We start from the raw sequence: 27,370 nt of genomic DNA on the forward strand, positions 1-27,370 counted from the left end.
ACTGTCTTACATTAGCCAAAGCCAAATGGCTGCAGGTTCAGCAATAGGCCAGTCTAACCCTTGGCTCCCAGTTTTTCCAGTTCCTGAAAGAAAGCGCTTGCTCTTCTCTTTCCTCTAGATTACTTGATTGACAGCTTCTGTCATATAACCTTAGATTTTATAGTCACTCAAGGTGTATCTGAAATGAGACTTCAGTGCTCTAACCACTCCCTTTCTACCCCTGGACCCAAGTTCTGGAGGGATCTTCCCTCAAATCTTAAAGGCCTCTCGAATTACTCTTCCTTTTGTGCACAACTTAATCTCACATCACATCCTGCTTGTAAATGCTCTGCTTCAGGTCACATGACCTAGTCTCCCTAATTTCTGACATGTACTGCCTACCATTTTCACTAGACCATCTCTTCTGCAACTCCTAACACATTGCTACTCTAACTTATGTAAATAGTGTAAATAGGGGGTTCTGCTAACTACCTTCTTAAATATTTTTATACTGTAATTATTCCTCTGTTTTAACATGCTCTTTTATTCTATAAACTACTTTTTTTTTTCTTCATACTTGATGTATGTTCACATCCTAGGATGAGACTGAAATTGATCCAATGGGGTCAGTGCTCTTCCCCAGTTAACAAAATGTATAAATAAATAATTGTCACTTATAACAATGCACTATGGGACAAGCAAATATTGGTCAGTATAAAATGTCAAATGTAAGAGATTAGTCAATCAGTGTTTCCACAGGGAAATTGTTTCGTTTCTTAAATGAGTATGTGATTTTACATATGAAAGGTAAAATCTTTTTTTTTATTTTTATTTATATTATTTTACATTTGTTGACCAGGATAGTCCGACTGGATGCATGTCCATTTTTAGCGGAGGCCCGGGGAGAAAAGCTCCAAGGGTAAGCAGATACAACATTACATAATACCAGCATTACATATTACAAACAGACCATTTACAGAGATTACATAAGTAAGCAAGTTAAACAAGTTCCACAGGTTAGAGTTAATCCCAAGAGTAAATCAGGATTAAATTAAATTACACAGTAAACTGGTTAACAGATTTATACACATTCTAGAGAGAGTTAGCCAGGCTTGATACACTGACATAGCCAGTTAAGTGACAAATGTTGTTTGAGTCTAGTTTTAAATTGACCTAAGGTGGAAAGTAAGGTAATATCAGCTGGAAGAGAGTTCCAGGATCTACTTACAGAGTTTGCAAAGAGAGAGTCACCGGCTGTGTTATTAATTTTGCTAGTCTGAATTAGTAGTTTGTTAGAGGATCGAAGCGGTCTAGGATTGTTATAGGGGGTGATAATATTTTTAAGTGCAGGAGTATTGTCCGGATTATAAAGGATTTTATAGGCCATAATCAGTTGGTTATACTGGATTAGGCTGGATAGTTCAAGCCACCCAAGCTGATTTAGATTGATGCAATTTGTTTCTTTGTGTCTTTCAGCTTTTCCCGGTTAGGGGTCGCCACATCGGATCTCCGGTCCGCTAATGATTGGCAGTAGAGTTTTACGTGCTGGCTTGCTGGGCCTAACTCACAACCTTTAACGAAGGAACGCCCATTCATGTATGTCGCCACACAGAAGATGCTCTAACTGAGAATCGAACGGGCAACGTCTAACTGTGAAGTGACAATGCTACCGCAGATGTGTCCTAAAAGGCAGCCCAGTGGCAAACCTGGCAATGTGGTTGTAGCAAACTGAGAGTTTGTTAAGGACAGTCTTGTTTAAATTTGAGAGTAGAGGGGATGCATACAGAAAGGTTGAAAGAAGGTGAGAGCGAGCTATGGCAATTTTAGCTGGAGGGGTTAGGAAGGCTTTTATTCTGTAAAGTGACCCTAGTTTTTTATTAATGGTTTTGATAGTTTGGTTAACATGTAGGTCGAATTTTAGATTATTATCTATGATGACACCTAATAGTTTTGTAGAGGGGTCAGGGGAGATTATTGTGCCATCATTTGAATTTATGGTAAAGGTGAAAGCGGTAGACCTACATGTTGGTGAAAATAACAGCATTTTAGTTTTTTTGGGGTTTAGGATCAGACGACGTTCAGAAAGCCAATTTGCTATTGTATTAAAGGTGGTCTGGGTAGCTGACCATAACTCTATTGGAGATGTGGCTGAGCAAATCAGAGTAGAGTCATCAGCATATTGGATACAGCTGACTTTTGGGATGACAGTATAAAGGTCGTTAATGAAGATGGAGAACAGCAAGGGCCCTAGTATAGAGCCTTGTGGCACTCCAAGGGTGTTAGGTAGAAGGTTTGGGAGTTTGTTCTGCCTGAGGACAACCTGCTGTCAACCATTCAGGTAGGATTGAAACCATTGAAGGGCTCTAGTATCTAGACAGAATGTTTGCAGGGTGTGGATTAAAAGTTGGTGATCAACCATATCGAATGCCTTGGAAAGATCCAAGAAGAGGGCTGAGGATATATAATTATTGTTGCGATTATGGTTTATGTTGTTGGTAAAGGCTAGGAGAGCTGAAGTAGTGCTGTGATGAGGACGGAAGCCATGCTGAGTGTCTGCCATAAAGCGATTCTGGATTTGGTGTTGCATGAGTTGTCTATGAATACATTTTTCCATAATCTTTGCAAGTGGAGAGAGTACAGCTATTGGTCTATAATTGGAGAATTCAGTGGAGCCGCCTCCTTTGTGAAGTGGGATTACATAGGATATTTTCCAGATGGTGGGAATTTTAGCTTCTACTATGGTTTGATTGATTAGTATTGAGTAAGCAATAGCATCAGCTGATTTTTGTAGGTACTCCGCAGGGAGTTGATCAGCAGAAAGTGTAGTGGGTTTAAATTTTTTGATCAAGGTACGTATAAGTGAAGTGGTGACTGGTTGGAAACTGAATGTGAGTAGGTTTCTAGGGGTGCTACTTTCAGGACCAGGGGAGCTAGGAGGTAGTTGGCTAGCTAGGGCTTGAATTGTCTCAGAAAAGAATTGGTTAAAACTGTCAGAAACATCTTCAGGGGTTTTATCAATAGTAGCAGCAGGGATTGGGGTTGAAGTTTGTCCAGGATGTAGTAGGTTATTTAAACCTGCTCAAAACTTCTGAGGGTTATTTTGATTTACTGTCTGTAAATTACAGTAGTATTGTTTTTTGTCTTGTAAAATGGATTTTTTAGTTTCTTTCCTGGATTGCCTGTATTTAATGTGATCTTGGGGGTCTTTAGAAGAACGCCATAAAGCCCATGTTTTGTTTCTAAGGGTAATTTTGAGTTTAGACTCTTTAGAAAGCCATGGCACAGTTTTTGCCTTTGTTCTCTTTGAACAAACAGGTTCATGCAAGTCAAGGATCTCAAGGAATTTGTTGTTAAAGTATGTTACTGCTTCCTCTAAGGGAAGGTGTTTTAGAATAGACCAATTACATGAGTTTAGTTCTTGTTGGAATTTGGCAGGGTCAAAGTTTTTATTGTTTCTAACCTTTCTGAGTAAGGGTTGTTGGGAATTAATGGCTTTGTGCTTAATTACATATGTGAGAAGGTGATCACTTAGGCCATCAGGGAGGGTACCAGAGGTGTACAGTTGGGGGTGACTATTTATGAGTATCCAGTCAAGTATGCTTTCTTTTTGGTTGGGATTACCTATCCTGGTAGGGGTGGATATGATTTGGGTAAATGCATGCAGGTTAATATGGGTGGTTGGGGATTCTGAGGAACAGGTGCCCCAGTCTATGTTAAAGTCTACAAGTAGTAGGGTTTCTTGGGGGTAGTGACATGATAGCCAGTGCAGGATATCTTTAAGTGTAGATATATTGTTACCTGGGGGAATGTACATACAGATGATATTAATGCATTTATTTTTATTAAGTTGCAATTTGGTGGCAAGAATCTCTGAGTTATTAATCTGAGGTGGTTGTATTACATCTATGGTGACATTCAACTCAGATTTATAGAGTACAGCTACCCCACACCCTTCCTCGAAGCATGTATGTTGTACCCAGGTGGTAACACTTCATTTTCTGTAGTGTTAGGTTTTAACTAGGTTTCTGATAAACAGAGACTCTCAGGGGAGTGGACATCCAGAAGTGTATGCAATTCATGTACCTTGTTATTAATGCTTCTAATATTGAGATGACAGGCTAGGAGAGAGTTAGTTGGCCTATTAATTGTAGGTTTGTAGCTTAGATTGCAAGTAGAGAGGGTATGTGTATCTGAAGTGGGTGGGCCAGGGTTGGGGTGAATATCACCACCAAGTATTAGGTTATGTCTATACTTGGTGATGAACTTCAGGAATTTGTTTATTAGTTTGTGGTAGTGTTTGGATCTAGAGCTAATGTACCTGGGGTTGAGATGTTGATAGACTGAACAAGATGTTGGATAGGACCTGGTACTGTAAGTATGGTTGAAGGTGGGAGGATTTACAGCTGGGTGATAGTATGGCCTTTCAGGACCTGAAATCCCATGAGAAACTGGTTTTCATACAAGGTAAGGAGGTATGGTGCGAACAAGAGGGGTAGTAAAGAGGAGTATATCATTATCTGTGATTCAGCTAGTGAGTTAAGGAACTGTTTTACCTGGTGAATGATGCAGCACCAGAAGATAGAGTGGTGAGGTAAAGGTACTGGAAGGGGGATGGGAGAATGCCAGATGAAAGCTAATAGGTGCTATTAAAATGTAGGTAGAAGAATGGGGGGTGGGAGGAATTATCCCAGATGAAAGCAGACATGATCTAGAAAGTGGGGGAGTGTCTATAGTACTTTAAATTTAGAGATACTGGGGGCAGGAGGAAATTGGGGGCAGGGAGGGGAGCGAAGAGAGCCCGAGCGTAGCAAGGGCGAACATAGTGTGGCTATTGCAGTTTACAAGGTTTCTTTCCTAAGGCGTCCTAAAGCTATAAGCTAAGTATTATAGCTCTTAATGTAAGAGTCATTTACTTACGTTACAGGGGAAGGAGGAAAACACTCACGTAGAAAAAAGTGCCCTTTGACTGACCAAAATGGTGACCTGCTTAATTACACAGTACTGTAAGTGAAAACTTAACAAATGCTTTTTGTGTGCAACCTACTCTGCTTAAATGCTGAGAGAAACTGATTTTGTTATGGTGACCAAATGCAGTCCTGTAGACTCCGTTTTGTAGGGAACTGTAGAGTTCAACTAGGAAAGAGAAAAGCAGAGATTCTAGGGTAAGCATGAAGGCAACAACAGGCAGTTATTTTATAATAATACATTCAGAAAGGTTTTATGGATTTTAAAACAAAAAATGGGTACATCTAAAACAATGTTTGTAGTCCAATACATCGGGTTTTCTAAAAACAATTCAGTATGCAAGTGATGCAAGGCTCAACTATGCTACCTCAAACTGCATAAGCTGTAAACAAAATATCTTGTGCATTTCTACACCAAACTCACTCCCTGAATTCATATAAGGTCTAAGCACATGTATGCTTAATGAAAATGGTAAATTTATACAAATATGTAACAGTCAAAATGTTTAACTCATGAAAAGAATGGTTTATGTTTCTCCAGTAGTGTAGTTAGGGTGTGACAAGAGGGGTAACTGCTCCGGTAGCAAAGTGTTGGGGTAGAGTGATCAGCCAATCCAGGTATCTCTTTAATGCAATAGCGGCATTTGCGATCAAACCTGAGCACTTTAGCAGTCCGTGTGTGGTCGAACATGCAGCATCTGCTTGCTCCATTATAAACCTACAGTTTAAAAGTGGAAAAAAAAAAGAAAATCTCCCTAGCACCTGAGTGCTGTAGCGTTCCATGCAGGCAGGGTATGAAGTGTAGCAGCTGTCTGCTACATTTTAAAAGGAGAAATCATACTTTTCCACAATAAAATGTGGAAAGGGGTCTGGAGTAGCGTACAGAAATGTGACAGGAGTTGAGTGAGGTGACTAGAAGGAACAGACTTTTTTGCTCTCCAATGAAAGAGCTCAGAGTGTGTAGATCTATTTTTTTTTATCTTCAATGGAAGCGCTTGGGGGGGTGTATCCAGGGATTGCCTAATAACAGTGGCATTGCTTTTTTGTGCTCTTCACTTGAAGAGTTGGGGGGGTGCTGGATGAGCCAGCTACACTTCTGTATTTCTCTGCTACCCATCAAACTTGGTGTAACATTAACTATTACACTTAAAGCATTTACAGAAAGTTACAATGTGTAGCAAATAAATACAATATGAGAAAAGACATCTCAAGCAAACAATGCTTGAGCAGTAATAAAATAAGCAAATACTGCTTGACCTAGCCATGGTAAACAGCAATGGGTAAATAATATTACTCATGATTCTACAAAATGCTATCAACTACAGTTTGTTGAAACTGATTTGACATATTTTGTAAGCCACTGCAATTTGTTGAAACTGCTTTGTCATATTGTGTAAGCCGTGTAGTTTGTTGAAACTGCTTTGACATATTGTGTAAGCCAGTGTGTTGCACTGCAGTGTTTCTTTTTTCAGTTCTCACAGTCTTGTGTGACTATGGAGTTGGTCTTTAAAGGTAAGGGGTTGTGGGGACAGACTTCCCCAAATTAGCCTCGCAACTCAGCTTTTAGGAATCTGTAGACACACAGTGTAAAAAAAAAGATGAAGTGCAACTTGTAGCAGGGTGATTTCTAGTTAGTATATGTAACCCAAATACTACACAGATCTTCAATCACTTCCGCAAGAAAGCCACCAGTTTGGTTTTTCCAGGTATCTGTTCTGAGTTGTGTAAAAGCTCTGCATTTTGTTAAAAGCATGCAGCTCTGGTGTGGTGCTGCGGTTGTGAAATGGATTCTGAGGCACATATATTTGAGTTTGAGGCCCATTTCTGATAATTAATATAGAACACTAGTGCTATGACCCACTTTCCTTGGATCAAGACTTGATTCTCTTAGCCTTCATTTGCCTACTATATCACTTTAACCAAGTTATTTAACCAGTACTTTGGGACTGTTGTGAGCTAGAATCCTTCATGGTCTCCAGGACTGCATGCCTAATAACTGCTTATGAACTCAGATCTTCATAGGTTAATAGGTTCATAGGTTGGTACTAGGCTATCGGCCCTAGGGCATATACAAGCCTAGCCATAACAATTCCCTGGCTATTTCTTTCCACACTATTTACTTCCCTGGACCCCTGTCTAGCAGGGTGACTGACGTGATCCCTGGGGTGAATTTCCTTTCTCCCATCCAATCATCAAGGTTCCTTTTGAAGAGGGCCAAAGAGTAGCTTTGCTTGACATGTATGGACAGTCTATTCCAGAGTCTGGGAAGTCTCTGGGTCAGGAACCTATCCCTCCAGCATGTTTTATTTATTGTGTTGACAAGATTTAGATCTCTGAAGCGAGTGGCTCTGAGGGATTGGGATTTCTTTAAGTGTAGCATGTCCAACAGCTCTGGGTTTGACATGGCCTTGTATGTTAAGCAGAGATTGCCTGGGAGTAGACGATATGCGACAGAGTATAGCTGGAGTTTTTTAAGGCGGTCAGCATAGGGCATCTGCTTTAGGCCTGTGATTCTTTTACTGAGGTATTTCTGCGGCCTTTCCAGTTGTTGTAGATGTCTTGAGAAGTACATACCAAATAGGTTCATAGGTTCATAGGTAGGTACTAGGCTATTGGCCCTAGGGCCTATACAAGCCCAGCCAAAAAGGTACCCTGGCTTTTGCCACCCAAGAAAATTATTTTCCTGTGCCACTGTCGAGCAGAGCCACAGAGGTGAACCCCGGGGTGAATTTGCTATTTCCCATCCAATCATCAAGATTTTTCTTGAAGAGTGCTAATGAGGAGCTTTGTTTGATATAGATAGGTAGTTTATTCCACAGTATGGGAAGTCTCTGGGACAGGAATCTATCCCTCCGGCATGTTCTGTATATTGTGGTGACAAGGTTCGGGTCCCTAGACTGTGTAGCTCGGAGGGATTGGGATTTCTTTAAGTGGAGCATGTCCAACAGCTCTGGGTTTGACAAAGCTTTGTATGTTAGGCAGAGATCACCTCTGAGTAGGCAAAATGAGATGGAGTAAAGCTGGAGTTTTTTGAGATGGTCTGCGTAGGGCATCTGTTTGAGGCCGGTAATCCTCTTTGTGAGGTATTTCTGCGGCCTTTCCAGTTGTTGTAGATGTCTTGTGAGGTACATACCAAAAGGGGCATTGTACTCTATAATGGGTCTAATGAGTGATGAGTAGAGGGGAACATTGTCATTGACCTCTTTTTTTCTGGATGAGAAACCTTTTGTGATGAGGTGTGCCACATAGAAGGATTTCCTGACTACTGTGGCGATGTGATTATCAAAGGAGAGACTACTGTCCACCTGTGTCCCAAGGTCTCTTATCACACTTTCATTGTTAAGTATACTACCGCCTATGTTGTAGTTCATGGGTACAGAGTTTTTACCAAAGGGGATGACAATGCACTTTTTGGCATTGAGCTTGAGGCCATGGCTTTGACACCAGGCATCCGTCTCAGTGAGGTCCTTTTGTAGGATGTCCACATCGTTAGGAGTTTTGATTATGGCTCCTAGTTTGCAGTCATCTGTGAACTTCGTTAGCCAAAGACCTTCCGTGTTAGCCTGTACTTCAGAGAAGTAGATACCAAACAGGAGAGGACCCAGGACTGAATCCTGTGGTACTCCACTTGTCACTGGTCTGAAGTCAGATTTGGAGTCTGCTACTTTCACAGTGTGGGTTCTGTCAGTGAGCCAGTTGGCAACCCATCTTGTGACATAGGAATTAATACCTAATTTACTGAGTTTATATATAATTCCAGAGTGGGGGATGATGTCAAAAGCCTTGGCAAGATCTAGATAGGCTGTGTGAACCACCTTACCCTTGTCTACGGCTTTAGTGACTGCTTCAAAGAAGTCTATCAGGTTTAGGAGACATGATCTGCCTTTTACAAACCCGAACTGGGTGGGATCCAGAGTTTGGAGATTACCAGTGACTTTGTTTATAATAGGTTCATAGGTTCATAGATTAGTACTAGTACTACTGCCCCTTGTGAGCCATTTTTTTTTAAGCCAAATATTATCCTTTGTGAGAAACCCTGCACCTTGTTTGTGTTTGGCAACAAACACATTTAACCGAGGCCCACCCTCCCAACCCTCCCAAGTTCCATGATGATACGTTCCATGGCCTTGCAGACCAGGCTCGTCAGGCTAATGGGGTGGTAGTTCCCAGGGTCCGTGGTGGCTCCCCCCTTGTGGAGTGGGATAACCATTGCTGTGCGCCATTCAGCAGACACAAAGCCTGAGGTGAGGCTATCACTGAACATGGTACTTAGGTGGGGGTGCCAGTTCGTTCTGTATTTCATGTAGAACACAGCCTGAGATGTTGTCTGGTCCCATGGATGCTGTGTTCTTGGCTTTGGAGAGTGTGTTTTTTACCTGTGCAGCCATGATTACAGGAAATTTGCATTCTTCCGCTATAGAGATGGGCTCTTTAAGGGATGAGAGGGGGGTTAAGTTAGCACTGAACCTATCTGCCAGGATGTTGGCAATATCAGTTGTGTCTGTGTATTTAGTGCCATTGTGCTGTAACCCAGAGCAGATCTGAGTGTTGCCATTGAGATTCTTGACATAGCTATAGAATGCTTTGTGGTTGTTTTTCATAACTAGCTTTGTTGGATTTTTATCAGGGATCGCAGCTTCTTACCGAGGCTGACCAGGGAGCTCCTCCACTCATGGAATTTTACTCTCTTTTGCAAGAGTTTCTTCCTTCTGTTGTACATGGGTCATTGTATTCTATAATGGGTCTAATGAGGGATGAGTACAGTGGGACAATGACCTCCTTTTTTCTGGATGAAAAGCCCTTAGTGATGAGGTGTGCCACATAGAAGGATTTCCTGACTGTTGTGGCGATGTGGTTATTGAAGGTGAGACCACTGTCCACCTGTGTCCCTAAGTCTCTTATCATACTTTTGGTGTTTAGTGTATTGCCACCTATGTGATAATTCACGGGTACATGTTTTTTCCCAAAGGGGATAACTATACATTTCTTGGCATTGAGCTTGAGCCCATGGCTCTGGCACCAAGCATCTGTTTCTGTAAGGCCCTTTTGTAGAGTATCCACATCATTTGGGGATTCAATAATGGCTCCCAGTTTGCAGTCATCTGCAAACTTTGTTAGCCAGTGTCCCTTAGTGTTGGCCTGTACTTCAGAGAAGTAGATACCAAACAAGAGAGGTCCCAGGACTGAACCCTGAGGTACTCCACTTGTCACTTGTCTGGAGCTGGATTTGAAGTCAGCTATTTTTACAGTGTGGGTTCTATCAGTAAGCCAGTTGGCAACCCATCGAGTGATGTAGGGATTAATGCCCAGCTTACTAAGTTTATCTATGATTCCAGAGTGGGGGAATTCAGTCAATTAAAGAAAGTTTTTTATATATATAAATATCTCAGCAATGGCACACATCAATGTATATCCAGAATATTCTCATTCCCATACTGGAATACAAGCTCTCTTTTTTTTGTATTAAATAACAATAGAAATAGTAACCTATAGCGGGAAACACTTAACAAAATATCCCATTTAATTAATCTTTTTCCTCTAAAAATGATTATTAAAAGCATTCATTTTCAGTATCTTAGAGCATTTCTTCTCTTTGCTACTATTATTTATGAAATGTTTTTCTTTATTTCTGACCTCCATTTGCACATCTTCTTATTACAGCCAATAATTAATACCCACTTTGCAGAACAGACACAAACACCATTACCTTGCTTATACTAGCACATTCCTTCCACTGTACAGAAACAGCACCCAGACCCATGGCACAGAGGGATAAAACCTTACTGCTCCCCAGATAGCCTCTGTTTGACTTGTGGACCAGATAGGGCAAAGGACAGTGGCTGATGCTGGCTCACCCAGCCTGGGTATACGGAGGTAGCCTAGGCGTCCTGCAGCAGCTGCATTAAGAGGCAAGCAGTATGTCTCTTAGTTGGGAGGTTGTATGAGCAGAAGTGAGCAGGCATTTCCCAAAGGCAACAGCTGCAGAGCTCACAAGGCCACCACAGTGTGGGGCAGGGTTAGGGAACACCATCTGGCAGAAATATAATGCTGCACCAGAGTCTTCGATCTCCTCACCAGCCCCTGATGAGGGTCAGGCTGAGCCCAAGGACAGGCTAAGGTGGGTCAGAGAGGCCCAGTAACCTAGTGAATGATAAGAGGAGCTGGTGCCAGCTGATGGTAAACTGCAGGGAGGGGGGGATGGGCAGAAATAGCTTTCCACAAACTGGCTCCTCCTTTATGGCATTAAATACACATCGGTAAAATAAATTCCTACTGCTTCCTCTTTCAAAGCACTCACTAAAAGAATATTATTTCAGGTTATTGTAATGCCATTAGTTCATAGGTGAATATTAGGTTAACTGTCCTGAAGGGCCATTTTAAGCATAGCCAATAACATGAGGTAAGAATCAAACCCTGTACTTTGTGCTTATGAGGTGAAGACCTTAACCATTATCCAAACCCACCCCCATTGCTTCAAAAAAACCTCCCTAGCATATCCATGCAGTATATCATTCAGGTTTTGTATTTCCATTCACTCTCTGTAAAAACTGAATATAATGTAAATAATGTGCATGTTATATATACAACTCTCAGCCTCCATTTTTCTTTATCTGACTTTCATATTGCTCTTTACCTATTCATTTGTGTCTCAGTGTTTTGCCCTCTGTGCATCATTATGTTTGCATGAATTTTAGAAAGACTGTATGTCACCGTTTAATCAAAATGTACTATTGCTACATTTGCTGCCACTGATGGGCTAAGCTGTGACTGAAAAAGGTAATTTAACCAGCCTACCTACCCAATTAGCAAATATCAGTTTCGATATAAATAATGTTGCAAAGTTAACCATTGACAAATGAACAAATTGTTATACCTACTAAGGGCAAATGGAGGTCATGATGCAAGTGAAATACAGATCTAAAAAGATGAATTACAGAGTTCAAACATTTACCTGTCACTGCATCGGAGACTATGGATGACTGTATCTGAACGCAACATCAGTACTCAACAGCCTCAGTACGGCTGCAGGACCAGATACAAAGTCCTTTAACTAACTACTTTTATGAGGATTAGCTTTTTGCATTCACATAAATATCTCTGCCAGTCAGCTTACATGTTATATTACTCAGAAAGCTTTAGTCTTAAAGATACAGTTACTGTGTACAATCTGCAAATATGCAAAATCCAATGTACCTATACCTCTATTAACTGTATCATCCTTGTATATGTACTTAGTTAACAGATAAATAAATAATAACAAAGTGATTGTGGACCTCAGGTAACTGTGGAAAGTCTAACATGGCATTACCACCTGTCAAAATATGAGATATGCAATAATGAGGAACACAGTCTGAAGAATGGAGAATTACAGTTCAGGGGTAATACAAGAAGTTTATTTTTTTCCCATAGGAAGGCAGCATTATAAATATATAATAGATTTCCTGGGGAAGAGATGGACTCAAAAATTATCATTGTGTTTGCATGAAATTCAGTTATGCAGGGTACAAAGATAAGGAAGTTGTCAAGAGGGCATAATGCAGGCTCTTTGTTCATTAGAGTGAACAATTTAACCAAAAAGTAAGGGATTCAGCAGACGTGTTTCCTGAAGCAGTCTTTATTTGCCATTTAAGTTTCCATTTTTAAGCAAATGACTTTGTGAAACAGGACATGGTGATGGAAGGATTTTTTTCCTTTGCTGGACAAGTAGTTGCTTAAGGCACGATCACCTTCGATAAATTATACCATGTGTAACAACTGTTTTGATGATGAAGCAAATCTGTAAAATGTGAAAAATTGTGCAAAAATGTAATTGCTTTAATGTAAAGCTGCAGCAAAATGTAAAATATAAAATGTAGCATAAAATTTGCAGAAATTGTAACAGGTTTTTTTCCCTGTAGAAATGTGTTTGCTTGCAGTAACACTCACATTAGGAAGACCAAATCAGTTACTTTCTGCCACTGAATGCATTACATCATGTAGCTGAGAACTTTCCAGAAGATCTATTTTTTGTAATTTGGGTGTCCAGCAACAGGTTCTTGGACTGCCACTGTGACATGTTGTGACTATCATTAAATTATGATTTTTTACTGGCAAATAACATATTCTCCTCCTTTCTCACCCACGGCCTTGATTATGGTGGAGTGAGTCAATGAGTCAAGTAACAATGCCCTTTTGGAACTTGGGTCCCTTTACAGGTTCTCCTTTGACAAATACATCTGTGGTGGCATTCCAGACTAAGTCTGGTCTACTTAAAACCGTACATGAAATCATATACTCTGTCAAAATAAGGATTATTAGAAGTCATACCTGCATTCAGGTTTGGGGTGGTGCTCACCATCAAGTGCCTGGTGGTTGAGCAGCTTACATAACAGCCAGATGCAGAGGCAATATAGAGAGGTCTTGTGGATTTAGCACCTATAATGCAGACAATGAGCATCAATTGTCATATCTGTCACCTAGAAGATTCTCAGGACAGTCTTTCATTTTCAAATATGGGAGAAGAAAATTCCAGGATGCTAGGGCAGTTTTTAAGAAGGCCCTTTCAATGATTGTAAAGCCAAAGGATGAGCTGAATTATATCAGTCTGGTACCATTTTATGACCAAAATGAGTATTGGACAGGTATATACTTTAGTCTTGATGCTAATGAAAGATACCATGCATCATTACAAGCATATGAGTTTAAATAGGATGACAGAGGACAGGCATGTGGCCCGTTGTGCACAGCTGACTTTAGCTAAATATAAAGAATGGTGCACATCTGAGGGACATATTTTATTTACTGTATTTAGAGAAGTTGAGAATTAGGTAGTACACAAAGTGCTTTGATATGAAAATGTATTCGATTTTGGAATGAAAATTCCTAGTGCTGTAGGACCTTGTTACCGGCCTCTACCTCCTGAGGTCTTCCCCTGCACAGTGTAAGGCAGAAAAGAACTTCGCCCTTTTCGAGCGACTACTCTACTTTTGCCCACAAACTGTAAAAACAAAACAGGTCTTCCCCTGCACAGCGTAAGGCAGAAAAGAACTTCGCCCTTTTCGAGCGACTACTCTACTTTTGCCCACAACCTGTAAAAACAAAACAGGTCTTCCCCTGCACAGCGTAAGGCAGAAAAGAACTTGCCCCTTTCGAGCGACTACTCTACTTTTGCCCACAACCTGTAAAAACAAAACAGGTCTTCCCCTGCACAGCGTAAGGCAGAAAAGAACTTAGGTTCATAGGTTCATAGGTTCATACTAGGCTATCTGCCCACAACCTGTAAAAACAAAACAGGTCTTCCCTGCACAGCGTAAGGCAGAAAAGAACTTTGCCCTTTCGGCGACTACTCTACTTTTGCCCACAACCTGTAAAACAAAACAGGTCTTCCCCTGCACAGCGTAAGGCAGAAAAGAACTTTGCCCTTTTTGGGCGACTACTCTACTTTTGCCCACAACCTGTAAAAACAAAACAGGTCATTATCTGGTCATTTTAGTATAGACTTTAAAGTAAAGTATTATTTAAGGGTCCTCAGCACTAGCACAAATCTCCTAGGCTTACCCAAACAAAAATCCAAGCTTGTTTGCATATACTCCACTTAAACTACAGAACACACTCTAAGACTAAGGCAAACTGCTATAAAATTGTAAAAACAAGCTCCCAAAGCATAGGCATTGAACCTGGTGTTTGTTTAGATGAGATTGCTCACCTGCAAGTTAATTATTCAGGAGTTACATCTTGAAACCTGGGCTCTAGTGGCTTAGTGTAAACCCGCTCATGAGGCACTGCTTCTCGTGCTTGCTCCGCTCCCTGCCCTGCCCCCTATTCCCACCCGCCCCCAGTACTCGTACTTTTATAACCTCAAACCACTCCCCCTACTGTCCACTAACTTCCTGTACCTCACTACCACCCTCTAAGATCGAACGGAATATGACACCACCCAGGAAGCTTATCATACTAACTCTTTTTCCCCTCCTACTTGTCCCTTACCTAGCTACCCTATATGAAACCTGGTCTTACGTAGGCTTCCACCACCCAGGCTACCAAACCAACCCCTCACCCATAATTAACAACAGAGGCCATGACTCAACTCCCTACTCACCCACCTTGTTAGAACTCGAACGCTATGTAATTATCAAACCTACCAATATTAGGCCAAATGATAAACATTACTACAAACTTCTACTCAAAGCCCTCAAATTCATTACCACTCTGAATCACAGACTAGACACAGATGGTGATATCCACCCCAACCCTGGCCCTTGCCCTCCACTCAATTGTAATTCCACCCTATCCTCCCCTCCACTTCTCAATCTAAACTCTAGACCCTTTAACTCTCTTCTGACCTGTCATCTAAACATCAGAAGTGTAAACAATAAGATTCACAACCTACATGCCCTTTTAGCTACTTGTTCCCCAGACCTACTATGTCTCACAGAAACCTGGCTTAAACCAAGTACGAAAGACACACAGATAATCCCACCAGGGTATGATATACTAAGAGCAGACCGAATAACTCGTAAAGGTGGCGGTGTAGCCATACTCTACAAAAATACATTACAAATCTCCCTTGCCTCTCCACAACCCCTCCTAACAAACAATGCCGAAATTCTACTTGTAAAACTTCAACCAAACAAACATAAAAGCATAAATATAGCATGTATTTACATCCCCCCAGGCAACAATAATAACAAAACCTTAGAGGACTTTCTCCACTGGTTAACTCAAACTCACCCCAGGAATCCATAGTGTTAGGTGACTTCAACATCGATTGGAATTCCTTCTCATCTAGCTCCCCATCTAGCAGCATAAATCTACATGGCTTTTCTCAGCTCATATCCACTCCTACCAGACTAGGTAAACCCCAAAACAAAGACAGTATCCTGGACTGGATCCTTACTAATAAAGATCCTGACCAGTACTCAGCAGGTACTCACCCAGAGGACATGAGTGATCACTTACTCACCTATGTTATCAAATTCAAGAAAATCACCCCCTTCTTACAACCATAAAAAAATCAGGAACAATAATAAATTCAACGCCTCCATTTTTCAAACTGAACTTAAAGCCCACAACTGGACAATACTCAAGTCTCTTCCTCTTGAAGAGGCAGTTATCTACTTCAACACCACCCTCCTCAAGATTCTAGATTCCCATGCTCCAATACGGTCCATTAGAACTAAAACCAAAACTGCACCATGGCTCTCTAAGGAAACAAAATCCAAAATCCTATCTAGAAACAAGATGTGGGTCACATGGCATACCTCTAAAGACCCACACTCCCACCAAACCTTCCAGCAACTTAGAAATGAAACTAAAAGAATGATCTTAAATGATAAAAAAACCTTCTTCCTCCACCTCCAACACAAACACCTTAATAATCCACAAAAATTCTGGGCAGGCTTAAACGAGCTCCTGCACCCAGGCCAGGCAACCACCCCCACTCCAACAACTTGCAAACAACAGTGCCCTGTAAACATTGCTAACACATTCAATAGTTTCTTCACAGAAACTATACAATCCCTGGCCACACAATTCAAACAAACAACCAGCCCACTCCACTACCCATGCCAGCAGAATACTACAACTACATCAGATCATCTATTTACCTTCGATCCAGTACCCATATCCTTTATAACATCTCTTCTTAAAAAACTAAAACCCACTAAGCTAGCAGCTGACCTTCTCCCAGCGGAGTTTCTGCAAAAAGCAGCTGAGGCCATTTCCTATCCCGTCTCCATAATCATAAACCGTGCCTTGTCAGAAGCCTTCATCCCCTCCATATGGAAAATGTCCCACATTATTCCTCTCCATAAAGGTGGTAGCTCACTAGAGCTAACCAACTACAGACCCATAGCTATACTCTCACCCCTGGCCAAAATTATGGAAAAGTGTGTCCACAAACAACTGATGGAACACCTCACCAAAAATAAAATTCTAGCTAACTCCCAACATGGCTTCAGGCCAAATCACAGTACCACATCAGCCCTACTATCCTTTTCTAATACCATCAATAACTTCAGAAACAATAATAAACTATCATCTGCTCTTTTCTTAGACCTCTCCAAGGCCTTTGATATGGTGAACCACATTCAACTCCTCCATACATTAAGAAAACTATCACTCAGCAATTCCACGCTGAAATGGTTCCAATCCTACCTGTCCAATAGGCAACAGGCTGTTCTATGGCAGGACAAATTATCTACATGCCTACCTGTTACACTTGGAGTTCCCCAAGGATCTATTCTTGGCCCTCTTCTCTTCACCATCTTTGTTAATGACCTGCCCACAATCACCCCCATGCCACATGCATTCAATATGCAGATGATTCGACTATCATCAGCACTGCCTCCAACCTGGCAGACCTCACTGCTTCAACCCAAGACACCTTCAACCTAATAGAAAAATGGTTCTCAAGTCGACAACTAGTTCTCAACCCCAACAAAACAAAACTACTTACTTTCTCACCCACTAACAAGACTCTTCCTCCACCTTCTCTATTACATCCTCCAATGGAATCACTATATCACCAGAAGCTCACACAAAGCTATTAGGTGTTACCATTGATAACTCCCTTAAATTTGACACCCATTTCAATCTTACCATCAAAACCGTCAATAAAAAGCTTGGCTCTCTCTATAAAGTAAAACACTTTCTCACTCCTCACGCTAAAATTACAATTGCCAGCACACACCTACTATCAACTCTTTTCTATGCCTACCCCCTCTTTACAAACCTAAACAAGACAACCCTTAACAAACTTGCTTCTTGTTACAATCACATAGCTAGATTTGCCACAAATTCCACCTTTAGAACGCACCACTGCACTAACTTGAAGCAACTAGGGTGGTTAGAGTTTTCCAGCCAACTCCATTTCAACCAACTCAAAATGGCTCACCAGATACTGTATCACCCAGAGAAAACACCAGCTCTGAAAAACATCATTCACCCCTATATTAACCTGCAATCTTTATGCTCCTCCAATAAGATCTTGGCTCAAACTACCAAAGCCAATAATTCTGCTGGGGATTCTCTATTCTCAAACTTTGTAGGTAAAATGTGGAACTCCCTACCGACCATGCTCACCTCAGAACCCTCACTCCTACAATTCAAAAAAAAGCTTAAACCCCATCTCAATACTCTCTGGCAATGTCCCTGTTCCAAACCTGATTAACCACTATCATTTACCCTTCTCTTACCTCACTATCCTTAACGCTTTTTAACAAGGCCTCGCCTTTGTAACTGACCTATGTTTTTTTATATGCTGCTGTTGTTTTTTTTTTCCCAAGATGTGATGTATCTTTATATTGTATTTAGAACTCAACTATCTTCCTTTTTTGCATTAACAATGTTCATATGTCTGTTATGTACTTGGAGCTTTTCTCCCCGGGCCTCCGCTGAAAATGGACATGTATCCAGTCGGACTCTCCCGGTTAACAAATGTAAAATAAATAAAAATAAAAATAAATAAATAAATGAATATGTTTCTGTCTATTGAATAATGAGCCTCTGGCATCACATAATTTATTTATGAGCTATTTTTATATATGAGAGAATGATTATATATGTGACATATGTAAGGTCATTGAGGTTTAGGGATGGGTCTAGCTATATACCAAGGTATTCATTTATTTACTTTTATTTGTATTTGTTTTCCAGGGTAGAGATGTCATGTCAGAGTCACACAGTTAGCCAATGGAGGCTGAGGGAATCAAACCTGCACCACTGGACCACAGGAAATGGCTTGTTAATAGCTTCTGAATGCTCTAAGCCAACTGCCTAGACAAAGTAATATTTATTAATATATATATATATATATATATATATATATATATATATATATATATATATATATATATATATAAAACATATACATATATATATATATATATATATATATATATATATATATATAGAGAGAGAGAGAGATAGATATAGATATAGTAAATAACATGCCTGATTTCCTTATTGGCAAGGTTAGCTATTAGTAAAGGAGACAGTTAAACAAGCAGTTGTTGTGCATTACATATAACCGATTGGGTTTTAGTTAACTGTCATTTTATTTTTAATCAAACAATTGTAGACAGTACTGGCATCTTTCTATGGAAAGATCTGAATCTTTGTGAGCTATAAATTCCATGTAATGAGGTCATCTGCATATACAGTTGTGCAGATTTACTCCATTAAATAAATAAACAGCAACTTACATACTCATATATAAAACTGATTATTAATGTAATTCTTATTTCCTTTCTATTGTATACAATCTATTAATGAAATGTTTATTTCCTTTCTACTATATACAATGAAGAATAAACTGTGAGAATGATGCTACAGTAAGAAAAGTATGCCACAATACTTTTTCCTGGGTAGATAATCGAGATTTATATTGCTAAATGTAAAAAACAAACAGCTCTAGAAGATACCTGGGAGCTTTAGCAATGTAATTGCTCTAATGAGGGTCACAAAATATTTGACAAGATACAGTTGGGCATATTCATATTGTCTCCCCTGGATTTAGCAGCTTAATTAAAGTCTAGTATGTAATCTATATTGTCATTGTCGGATATGCTGTGAATTCTACTGCTAAGAATCTGTGCTGGATTCTTCACTTAGTCTATGAACTAAATAAGTTTATCATTTGTGTCCTTTATTTTACATATGATATATCAATCAAAACATTTTATAGCTATATTGCTAAAATGAACAGCTTCCTGGTGTCTTACAGGTGAGGAATAAGGTAAACCAACATTCAGATTAGGACATTATTCTTTATGCTTTCATTTAAAGCAATGTGTGCTAAATGAGTTCTCTCTATCCAGAGAAGTGTATGACATTTGAGGTTGTAAATATAACACTGAGAGTAATACCTGTAGTATTTTCTCCAGCTGCTTCTGGTTCTCTACCACAATGATATTGGCTCGACAGTCATTAGCTACAAAATGGCAAGCTTCTGGAGAATTTGTGGTATAAATTCCTGTCACAATTCCTCTGTTGTAGCAAAGAAAGAGAGAAAAAATGCCAAAGCAGTCTGTAATGATCACATACATTTTTTATAAAACACTGACTAACAACTCATTCAGAAGACATTAGGATCTGTAAGGAAACACCAGTTACTAGATTTTCTATGTCTTCATGAGGATAATATTTAACAAAAACTGATAGGGTAATACTAAGTCATGTTTTGACCCAAACGTTTTCATTGCTGATATCTGGGTAATAAAAGGCATATGCATAAATAGTATGAATTTATTTGGAACTCACAGAATCTGGATTGTTTATTAAAACATGCCTCAGGCTGATACACAAGGTTTTATTATTTTAAGTCTAGTTCTCAGTGCCCCATACTTATGGACTAAAGTGAGTTTTACACCCAAGTGTATAAAAAGAATACAAGAAATCCATGTTTCAGCTTCAGATTCCAGTTTATTGTATTAATGTCAGCTAGGAACTTTACATAAAACACAGATAATAAAATGGCACAACACAATCAAATGTACAGATTAAAATTTAAAATCATAAACAACAATAAAAAGACATGATACAAATCCAATTAAAATGCGCACAAGGCATGTTAATAATATAAAGGGCCTGTTAGGCACACTCAAGTATTGTGAGCCATCTCAAATAAATTTGATTTGAGGGATCACTTGAAGCCACTTAGTGTCAGGGACTCACTTAGCTATTCTGGAAACAGATTCCAAAGGTGTGGTCCTTGATAAGTTAAAGGGATTCCATCAGATTCCAGGCATGCCTTCAGAATTACCAGCAAACACGTGGTGGGTATGTTGACACCATGCCAATATCACTCAAAGTTGGGCAGGCCCAAGTTGTGCAGGGTGATATAATCCAAGGCCAAAGCTTTATAGACGATTCACAATAAAACTGGCAGAAAGTGCACACCAGGCAGAATTGGTGTAATATACCAGAATGGAGATACCCCAGCAAATAGCCAAGTCTTAGAGTTTTGCATCAGCTTCAAATGGTCCATCTCTAAGTCAGGAAGCCACAGATACAGAGTGTTACAGTACTGCAGTTTGGGGGGGGGGACTATGCCATTCAACCTTGGAGAGACCTGTAGATGTCATATTGTGTTTAATAGGGGCAAGGTTTCTTAGGTGAAAGTAGGAAGATATCATAACAGCTAAAACCTGGTCCTTAAGTGTCAGTCACTAATCAAAATTACTCCTACATTTTTTAGTTTGTTATTATTAAAAATGATATAGTGGTACAAAACTGGAGCATGGACATGGCTAGAATAACCTGAGCACCCATCTTGGTAGATTTGAGTTTCAGTTCATCATAAATCAACAATTTAGGGATGCATTCCAAATCTGCAGTTTATGTGTTTAATGGGCTGGGTAAGATTCCTGTGGGAAGGATAAGTAAAGTCCAGCTGATCAGCGTAATAACGATGCAATAAACATCTCTTCTAAATAATATCTCCTACATAAAATATGTACACAGTGAACAATAAGCAACTCAAAATGGAGCCTAGGGGGCACTTAGGTGAGAAACAGGAGAGCAGTTAATACCTGAAACTACTCTTTATAGCTGTTGAAACAGGTATGAGGTAAATCAGTCTGAAACAACTCCTGTAATGCTACATTAATATATTTGACTCTGCCCAAAGGATCTCATAGTCAACTGTGCTAGATGCTGATGAGGGATTTAGTAGAACAAAAATGGAATAAAGACTGATCCATCATTATTAGGAAATCATTAAACAGCCTCATCAGAGATTTCTCAGTACAATGTGTATGCTGAAAACCAGATTAGATCATAAATCTTCCTACATAAGATGCATATAAAGTACATTCTCTAAAGCTTTAATAACACAAGAAAATAGATCAATAATTATCCCTTTAATAAGAATCTAAACCTGCCTTTTTAAACAAGTAACCATGCATTCTTTAGAAAAGATGAACAATGCTCCTCCCTAACTAAAGACAACATGAGAAAAAGTAATGCACAGTACCTCCAGACAGAATAATACCAGCCTGATGGGGCAAGGATCCAAGTGATAGGTAGTTTGGCATGTACTGGAAACAAGAAAATCAAAATTCGCATAGCTGGAATAGTAAACTCATACTAAAACCAGGACAGATCATATGGTCCAGGACCACCCAACATCTACTCAAACATCATCCAAAACACTCATCCATATTGAGGCAAGCTTTGTGATAAAGAAAGGAATGACAAGCTTGCAGTCATTACTTGATAAACCCCCCTTGGTGGTGAGACCAGGTGGTACAGTCTCCCAACCCCCTTGGTGGTGAGACCAGGTGGTACAGTCTCCCTGTCTCTAAGAAAGTGCTGCCAGGTTGTTTGTCAATTGTCACAGCAGAGATCTCCAGGGATAAATACAGAGACTTCTTCCAGGAGATCCACCCATGATAAACTAAGTGCTGTAAAAGGACTTAGGTTCTGAGCTGTTAATGAGCTCCTCCTGTAGTCAAGGGTACAGAACCGGATTCCTTCCACCTCTATTTGCCTACCATGTGATTCTAAGCAAGTCACTTAACCAAACAGGTCAGCCCTGAAAAAGGGCACTTGTGTCCAGTGGGCTTACCCAGTTAATAAATAGCCAAATAAAAACAAAAGTCTTTGCATGCTGGAAAAAAAAGCTCAAGGGTGCATTTCTTTTCATAGATGGAAGATATTTAAATAATAGTGAGGAGTCATAATGGACAATCATTGTAATATAATACTAAAAGATAATGTTGAATTCTATTTTATAATGTACTATAAAAATATCAATAAGTACTTGACAGCTTTTAGCATGCAAATACTCTAGAAATTAAGAGAACCTCCTTCTGTTGTACAGATACAAACTTGTTTAGATTTAAATATTGTAAAATGGCATTCTTGAGTCCAGTCTGAATCCAGTAATTAAGAAACATTACACACAGTGCACATTTAAGCTTCATTTAGAGAAGTGTTTTATGAACACAACAAGATAAATGAAGCAAAAGATTTAAACTCTTGAAAAATATCTTTTTTTAAAGAGTGATTGGGTGATTTATTGTTCATGAGACAGACTTCAGCCCATAATTTATGGGGTCTATATCATGAGAACGACAGGTGAAAATATCAAATCTCACTTGTTTGACAACAAAATTTCCCGAATGGCCAAAACACCGATTTCTTTCCAATGGAAATAAATCGGTTGGCCAAACACTAACGCCACACTAAAGCAAAAATATTTAAGTGTGGGGCGTCACCCCCACAGACCCCCCCCAACATTGGGGGCTGTGCCCCCCACACCCCTCCTAACTAAATATTCTAACTCCGAGCCCTCACTACAGTCAGGGAAAGGGCAGCTGTCACAGAACTGCCAACCAATTTCTTTCCGTTGGAAAGAAATTGGTGTTTTGGCCGTTCGGGAAACTTGGAGTTCAACATTTTGGTGTCAAACAAGTGAGATTCGACATTTTCACCTGTCAATCTCATGATATAGACCCTAACTTATGACATTACCTCTATGATCCAGTGAAACTTGTTTTGTAAGCCACCAGTACAAACATAATTTGGCAAGTCCCAGTTTACAAATATATGGGCATTTGGTCAGAAACATTTCTTTCTTTAATTAATTTTTTTTATATGTATATGCAGTGAGTACACTTATAATTCAAATATCAATCATAATAACAATGTTTAATACGTTTCCCATCAGATCTTCCTATAAACATCTCACAACTAAGCTTTTAAATTATAGAATATGTTTTGCATATAACCACTTTTATCATATTACAACTTCTTTGCATAATATTAAATAATTCAGCTTTGCTTATAATGTAATATTGCATTTTCAACTTATTTCAATATATAATAAACCTAACTTTGTCTGGTATTTGAAAATGAAAGACTTCTTTTTAGATTCTCCATTAATTTCATTTAGAATTACAACAGTATCTATGAAGAGATTTATTTCTTACTTTCAATCACCATTTAGACAGTATGCAGTCATAAATGAACACCCAGTTTATACATGCACATCTCAGCACAGATCTTATGTCAGAACTGTCATATGCAACAAGCACTGGAGCTGGAGAGAACATTCATACCATTTTTCTTGAATACCATCTTCTCTTCTCACTAATGAATCTACATCTAGTTCACAAACACTACTAGTTCTGAAAATCAAATATATAAGCTTATTATTCATTATACTGCACTACCTGAGAAGATGTTAACATGTATTCATTTTCAAAACAAGAAGCCGCTCAGGACACCACAAAGGCACTATAATTATAAGCTTATAATTAGCATGCCTTTCTGGTGCACAGAGCTGCTTGTTGCTTTATTTGATATTCTGGCACATAGCTCAGACTTTGTCTGCTGGAGCTCCCTTGAATTGCTTCTTGCTTGTTGCTTGCATTGATTCATTTTCTTTAGCTCAAAACTGCACATATGCTCACTCATCCTCTAATGCTTAAATCTTGTTTATTGCTTTAATCTATAACATGCCAGGCATTGTGCAATATCATCAAAAAACTTTAGATCTTAAGGGTGAAGTACATTAATCTGGTAAACGTTTCTTTGTAGCAGAAACTTTGTGATATAATTTGCTTCATCTGAAACTAGTTTTATAATCCAGTATTCACACACCTACAAACTAAGAAAATATTTTAGTAATAGAGTCCCCATCCACATAAAACAAATAAATCATCCTTGCCCATATTCAAGTGCAACTTGTTTCTATGGATAGGAAACTGAAATATTTAGCCCAGGACTGCCCCCTATACTACTAATGGACAGTTGCAGCTCCTGAGTGCCTTATCCCATGCATGGGTCCCCTCAAATTATCTATGGTATACTCCCAGTTATTCTCAATAGGGATAATTTATAATAATCAACCATGGTTTGGGTAAGGACAATCTCTAATTGAATGGGATAGGTTAATTTGAGCACAAAAAGGGAAACTAGCTAGGCTTAAAATGGCCCGCAAGGGCAGTTAGCCTTGTACTCACCTATAAACCTATAACACTTAATGTATTTCTTAACAAGACAGCCTTTTCTGAACTGTTGGTCATGTGAAACACTTCTACTGAGCACTTTATAAGTCTCCCTGTACTAAACCCCATTTAGTATGAACTGCATCTTAACATTATGCCATGTCATATATTTTGCATTTCATAGGTCATGGCTGAAAGGGTTCATTTAAATGACTCTACTTTCCCAGTTACCAAAGAAATAAATGATCAGAATTACATATTCAGATAGCAGATAAGGCAGCTGATATATATATATATATATATATATATATATATATATATATATATATATATATATATATATATACATATATATATATATATATATATATATATATATATATATATATATATATATATATGGGTTACGTTCAGAATTTTGAAGTCCAAAACTTCGAATCCCATATGATCAAAGATCATAAATTCGAAGTTTTAAAACTTCGAAATCCTGAACAGAGATTGGCATACAGCGCAGACTGAGAGATTTCCCTTGTCCTCGCTGTAGTGCAATCTCAGAGTTGGTATATTTAAGTAGAGGGTGTGGGGGGTTGCAGGGGGGCTTGCCCCCCTGCATGCACTTTTTATTTTTGTTGTTTAGTGGTGTTTCGGGGGAGGGTTCACTATTTCGAGATTCCAAGATCTCGAGATTCTGAACTCTATGTTCTGAAACTTGAGATTTTGGGATTTCGAAATTTAGAAGTGAACCTATATATATATATATATATATATATATATATATATATACACACACACACACACACACACACACACAGACATACACACACAATAAACTAAACCTAATGAAAACTATTTAAATATTTACAGTCAAAAAATGCCATATAAAGTACACTATGACCTTCATCAAGAAGTAGGTACCAGTCATGTGTGCTTGTACAATATTTAGTGCAGCTAATAATGATGTAAATACTGAAATTAATATAAAAAACTTCTATACATTCAACATGTTTTGTTCCACAACTAAGATTTATTTACTTTCATAAATATGCTACCTAGATCAAGAAGAAAGGTTTAAAAGGACTCCCAGTCCTGAAAAGAGGCACAATAAAATTGTCTATAAATAACAATTTAGTTTTAGACAAGATATATAGAAATAATATAATTCTATTTTTAAAAAGAGCTACACCTAGTAGTCAACTGCAATGAGTAATGCAGTACAGTATATAGCATGCACAGAAGCTATTTGTTGCAAAAATGACATGGCATTCTGTTAAGAACAGGATCTAGCTCAGTAGTTAAATTGTGCAGAGCTACTAATTAGTCCAGTAGTTAAGGCAGCTTGCTGTAAGTTTACAAATGCTTCTGAAGTCTTGCTTCAAGAATGATTTATTTATGAATTCCACTCAAATAAAATTCAAGTTGAAAATCCAGTTGCAATGTCCATTAGTGGGGGCTTGGCTGTACTGTGCAAGGGGACTATATCACTTTATTTGCATTATTAATACAATGCATTCTAAGGTCATGCATGTTGGGGAAAGGGGAGTTTCACTTATTACAAGAGTTTATTTTCACACCTGTGGCATTTTTCAACCAGTGCATACAACTGTTGTAAGCAAAAAGGAAAACAGTGTGCTCTACCAGAGCAGAACGGTGTGCTATGATGTTCTGTTCCCAGTGCCATTCTTAAGTTAGTGATTTTGAGGAAAGGGATGTGAAATAGAACCTCCATTCTTTCACAGATACCATGTCCGCTAAATTGGCATGCATGGAGACATACCTCCTTGTATAGTATTTTATGACTTAGAAAGATAAAAGCCGTATTGTTTCACTTTTTCCTTTCCCTGAATAAGATATCAAATAAGCCATTTAAGAAGATTGTACTGGTATGAGTAGGGTGAGACATGTAAGAGAATGTTAGATTTTACTGTGCACTGTCCTATGCCTGTAACACATAGCAGAGGAAGCTAGGGTCAACCTGACATGTTATGTCCTTCTACTGATGGTATTTTCAGCTGAAGACATCATGAATTTGAGAATTATGGTGCAGGCATCTAGCTGATTAAATGCAGTGCTGAAAAGAGTGTCCAAATGGTATGAAAATGTGAGAAGTGGGTCCAATTAAACACCAGTGTAACAGAAGGCCTGAAGAGTGTCACTTGCTGAACTACAAGGATTAAGTGCAGATTACAACTGGTGAACCACCCACATCAGTTGGATGGTTTCGTTGCTTTAATTTAGAGTTGGTTAGTTTTAATATACTGGTGGTCAAACCAGTCAATAACTAATGACATGGATGAGATGAACGCCAAAGCAATGTCCACCTTCAGTTCAGAATAAGTTATTTTAATATATTAGTGCATTAAGATCACAACTTGATATGTACAAGTGATAATGAAAATAGTTAGAAGGAGGACTCTAAATACATTTCCTTTGCATTGTGATATAGGGAAATATTGCCACCCCAGCTATCTACAATTTTGTAAATAATTCTGTGTC

The 27,370-nt window shown here is 39.0% G+C and overlaps 1 protein-coding gene across 1 annotated transcript in view; it reads right to left on the reverse strand.

Moving 5' to 3' along the window:
* The window catches only part of ACSBG1 (acyl-CoA synthetase bubblegum family member 1), a 415,596-nt gene that overhangs the window by 234,879 nt on the left and 153,347 nt on the right, over positions 1–27,370 (reverse strand). The window contains exon 5 of the mRNA XM_044077462.1: positions 19,790–19,910. Coding sequence (XP_043933397.1) covers positions 19,790–19,910 — 121 coding nt within the window. The remainder of the gene's footprint in view (positions 1–19,789; positions 19,911–27,370) is intronic.

The sequence above is a fragment of the Protopterus annectens genome, chromosome 7.part0 (assembly GCF_019279795.1).
Source record: "Protopterus annectens isolate FY-2018-M chromosome 7.part0, PAN1.0, whole genome shotgun sequence".
In the NCBI taxonomy this organism is placed as follows: Eukaryota; Metazoa; Chordata; order Ceratodontiformes; family Protopteridae; genus Protopterus; species Protopterus annectens.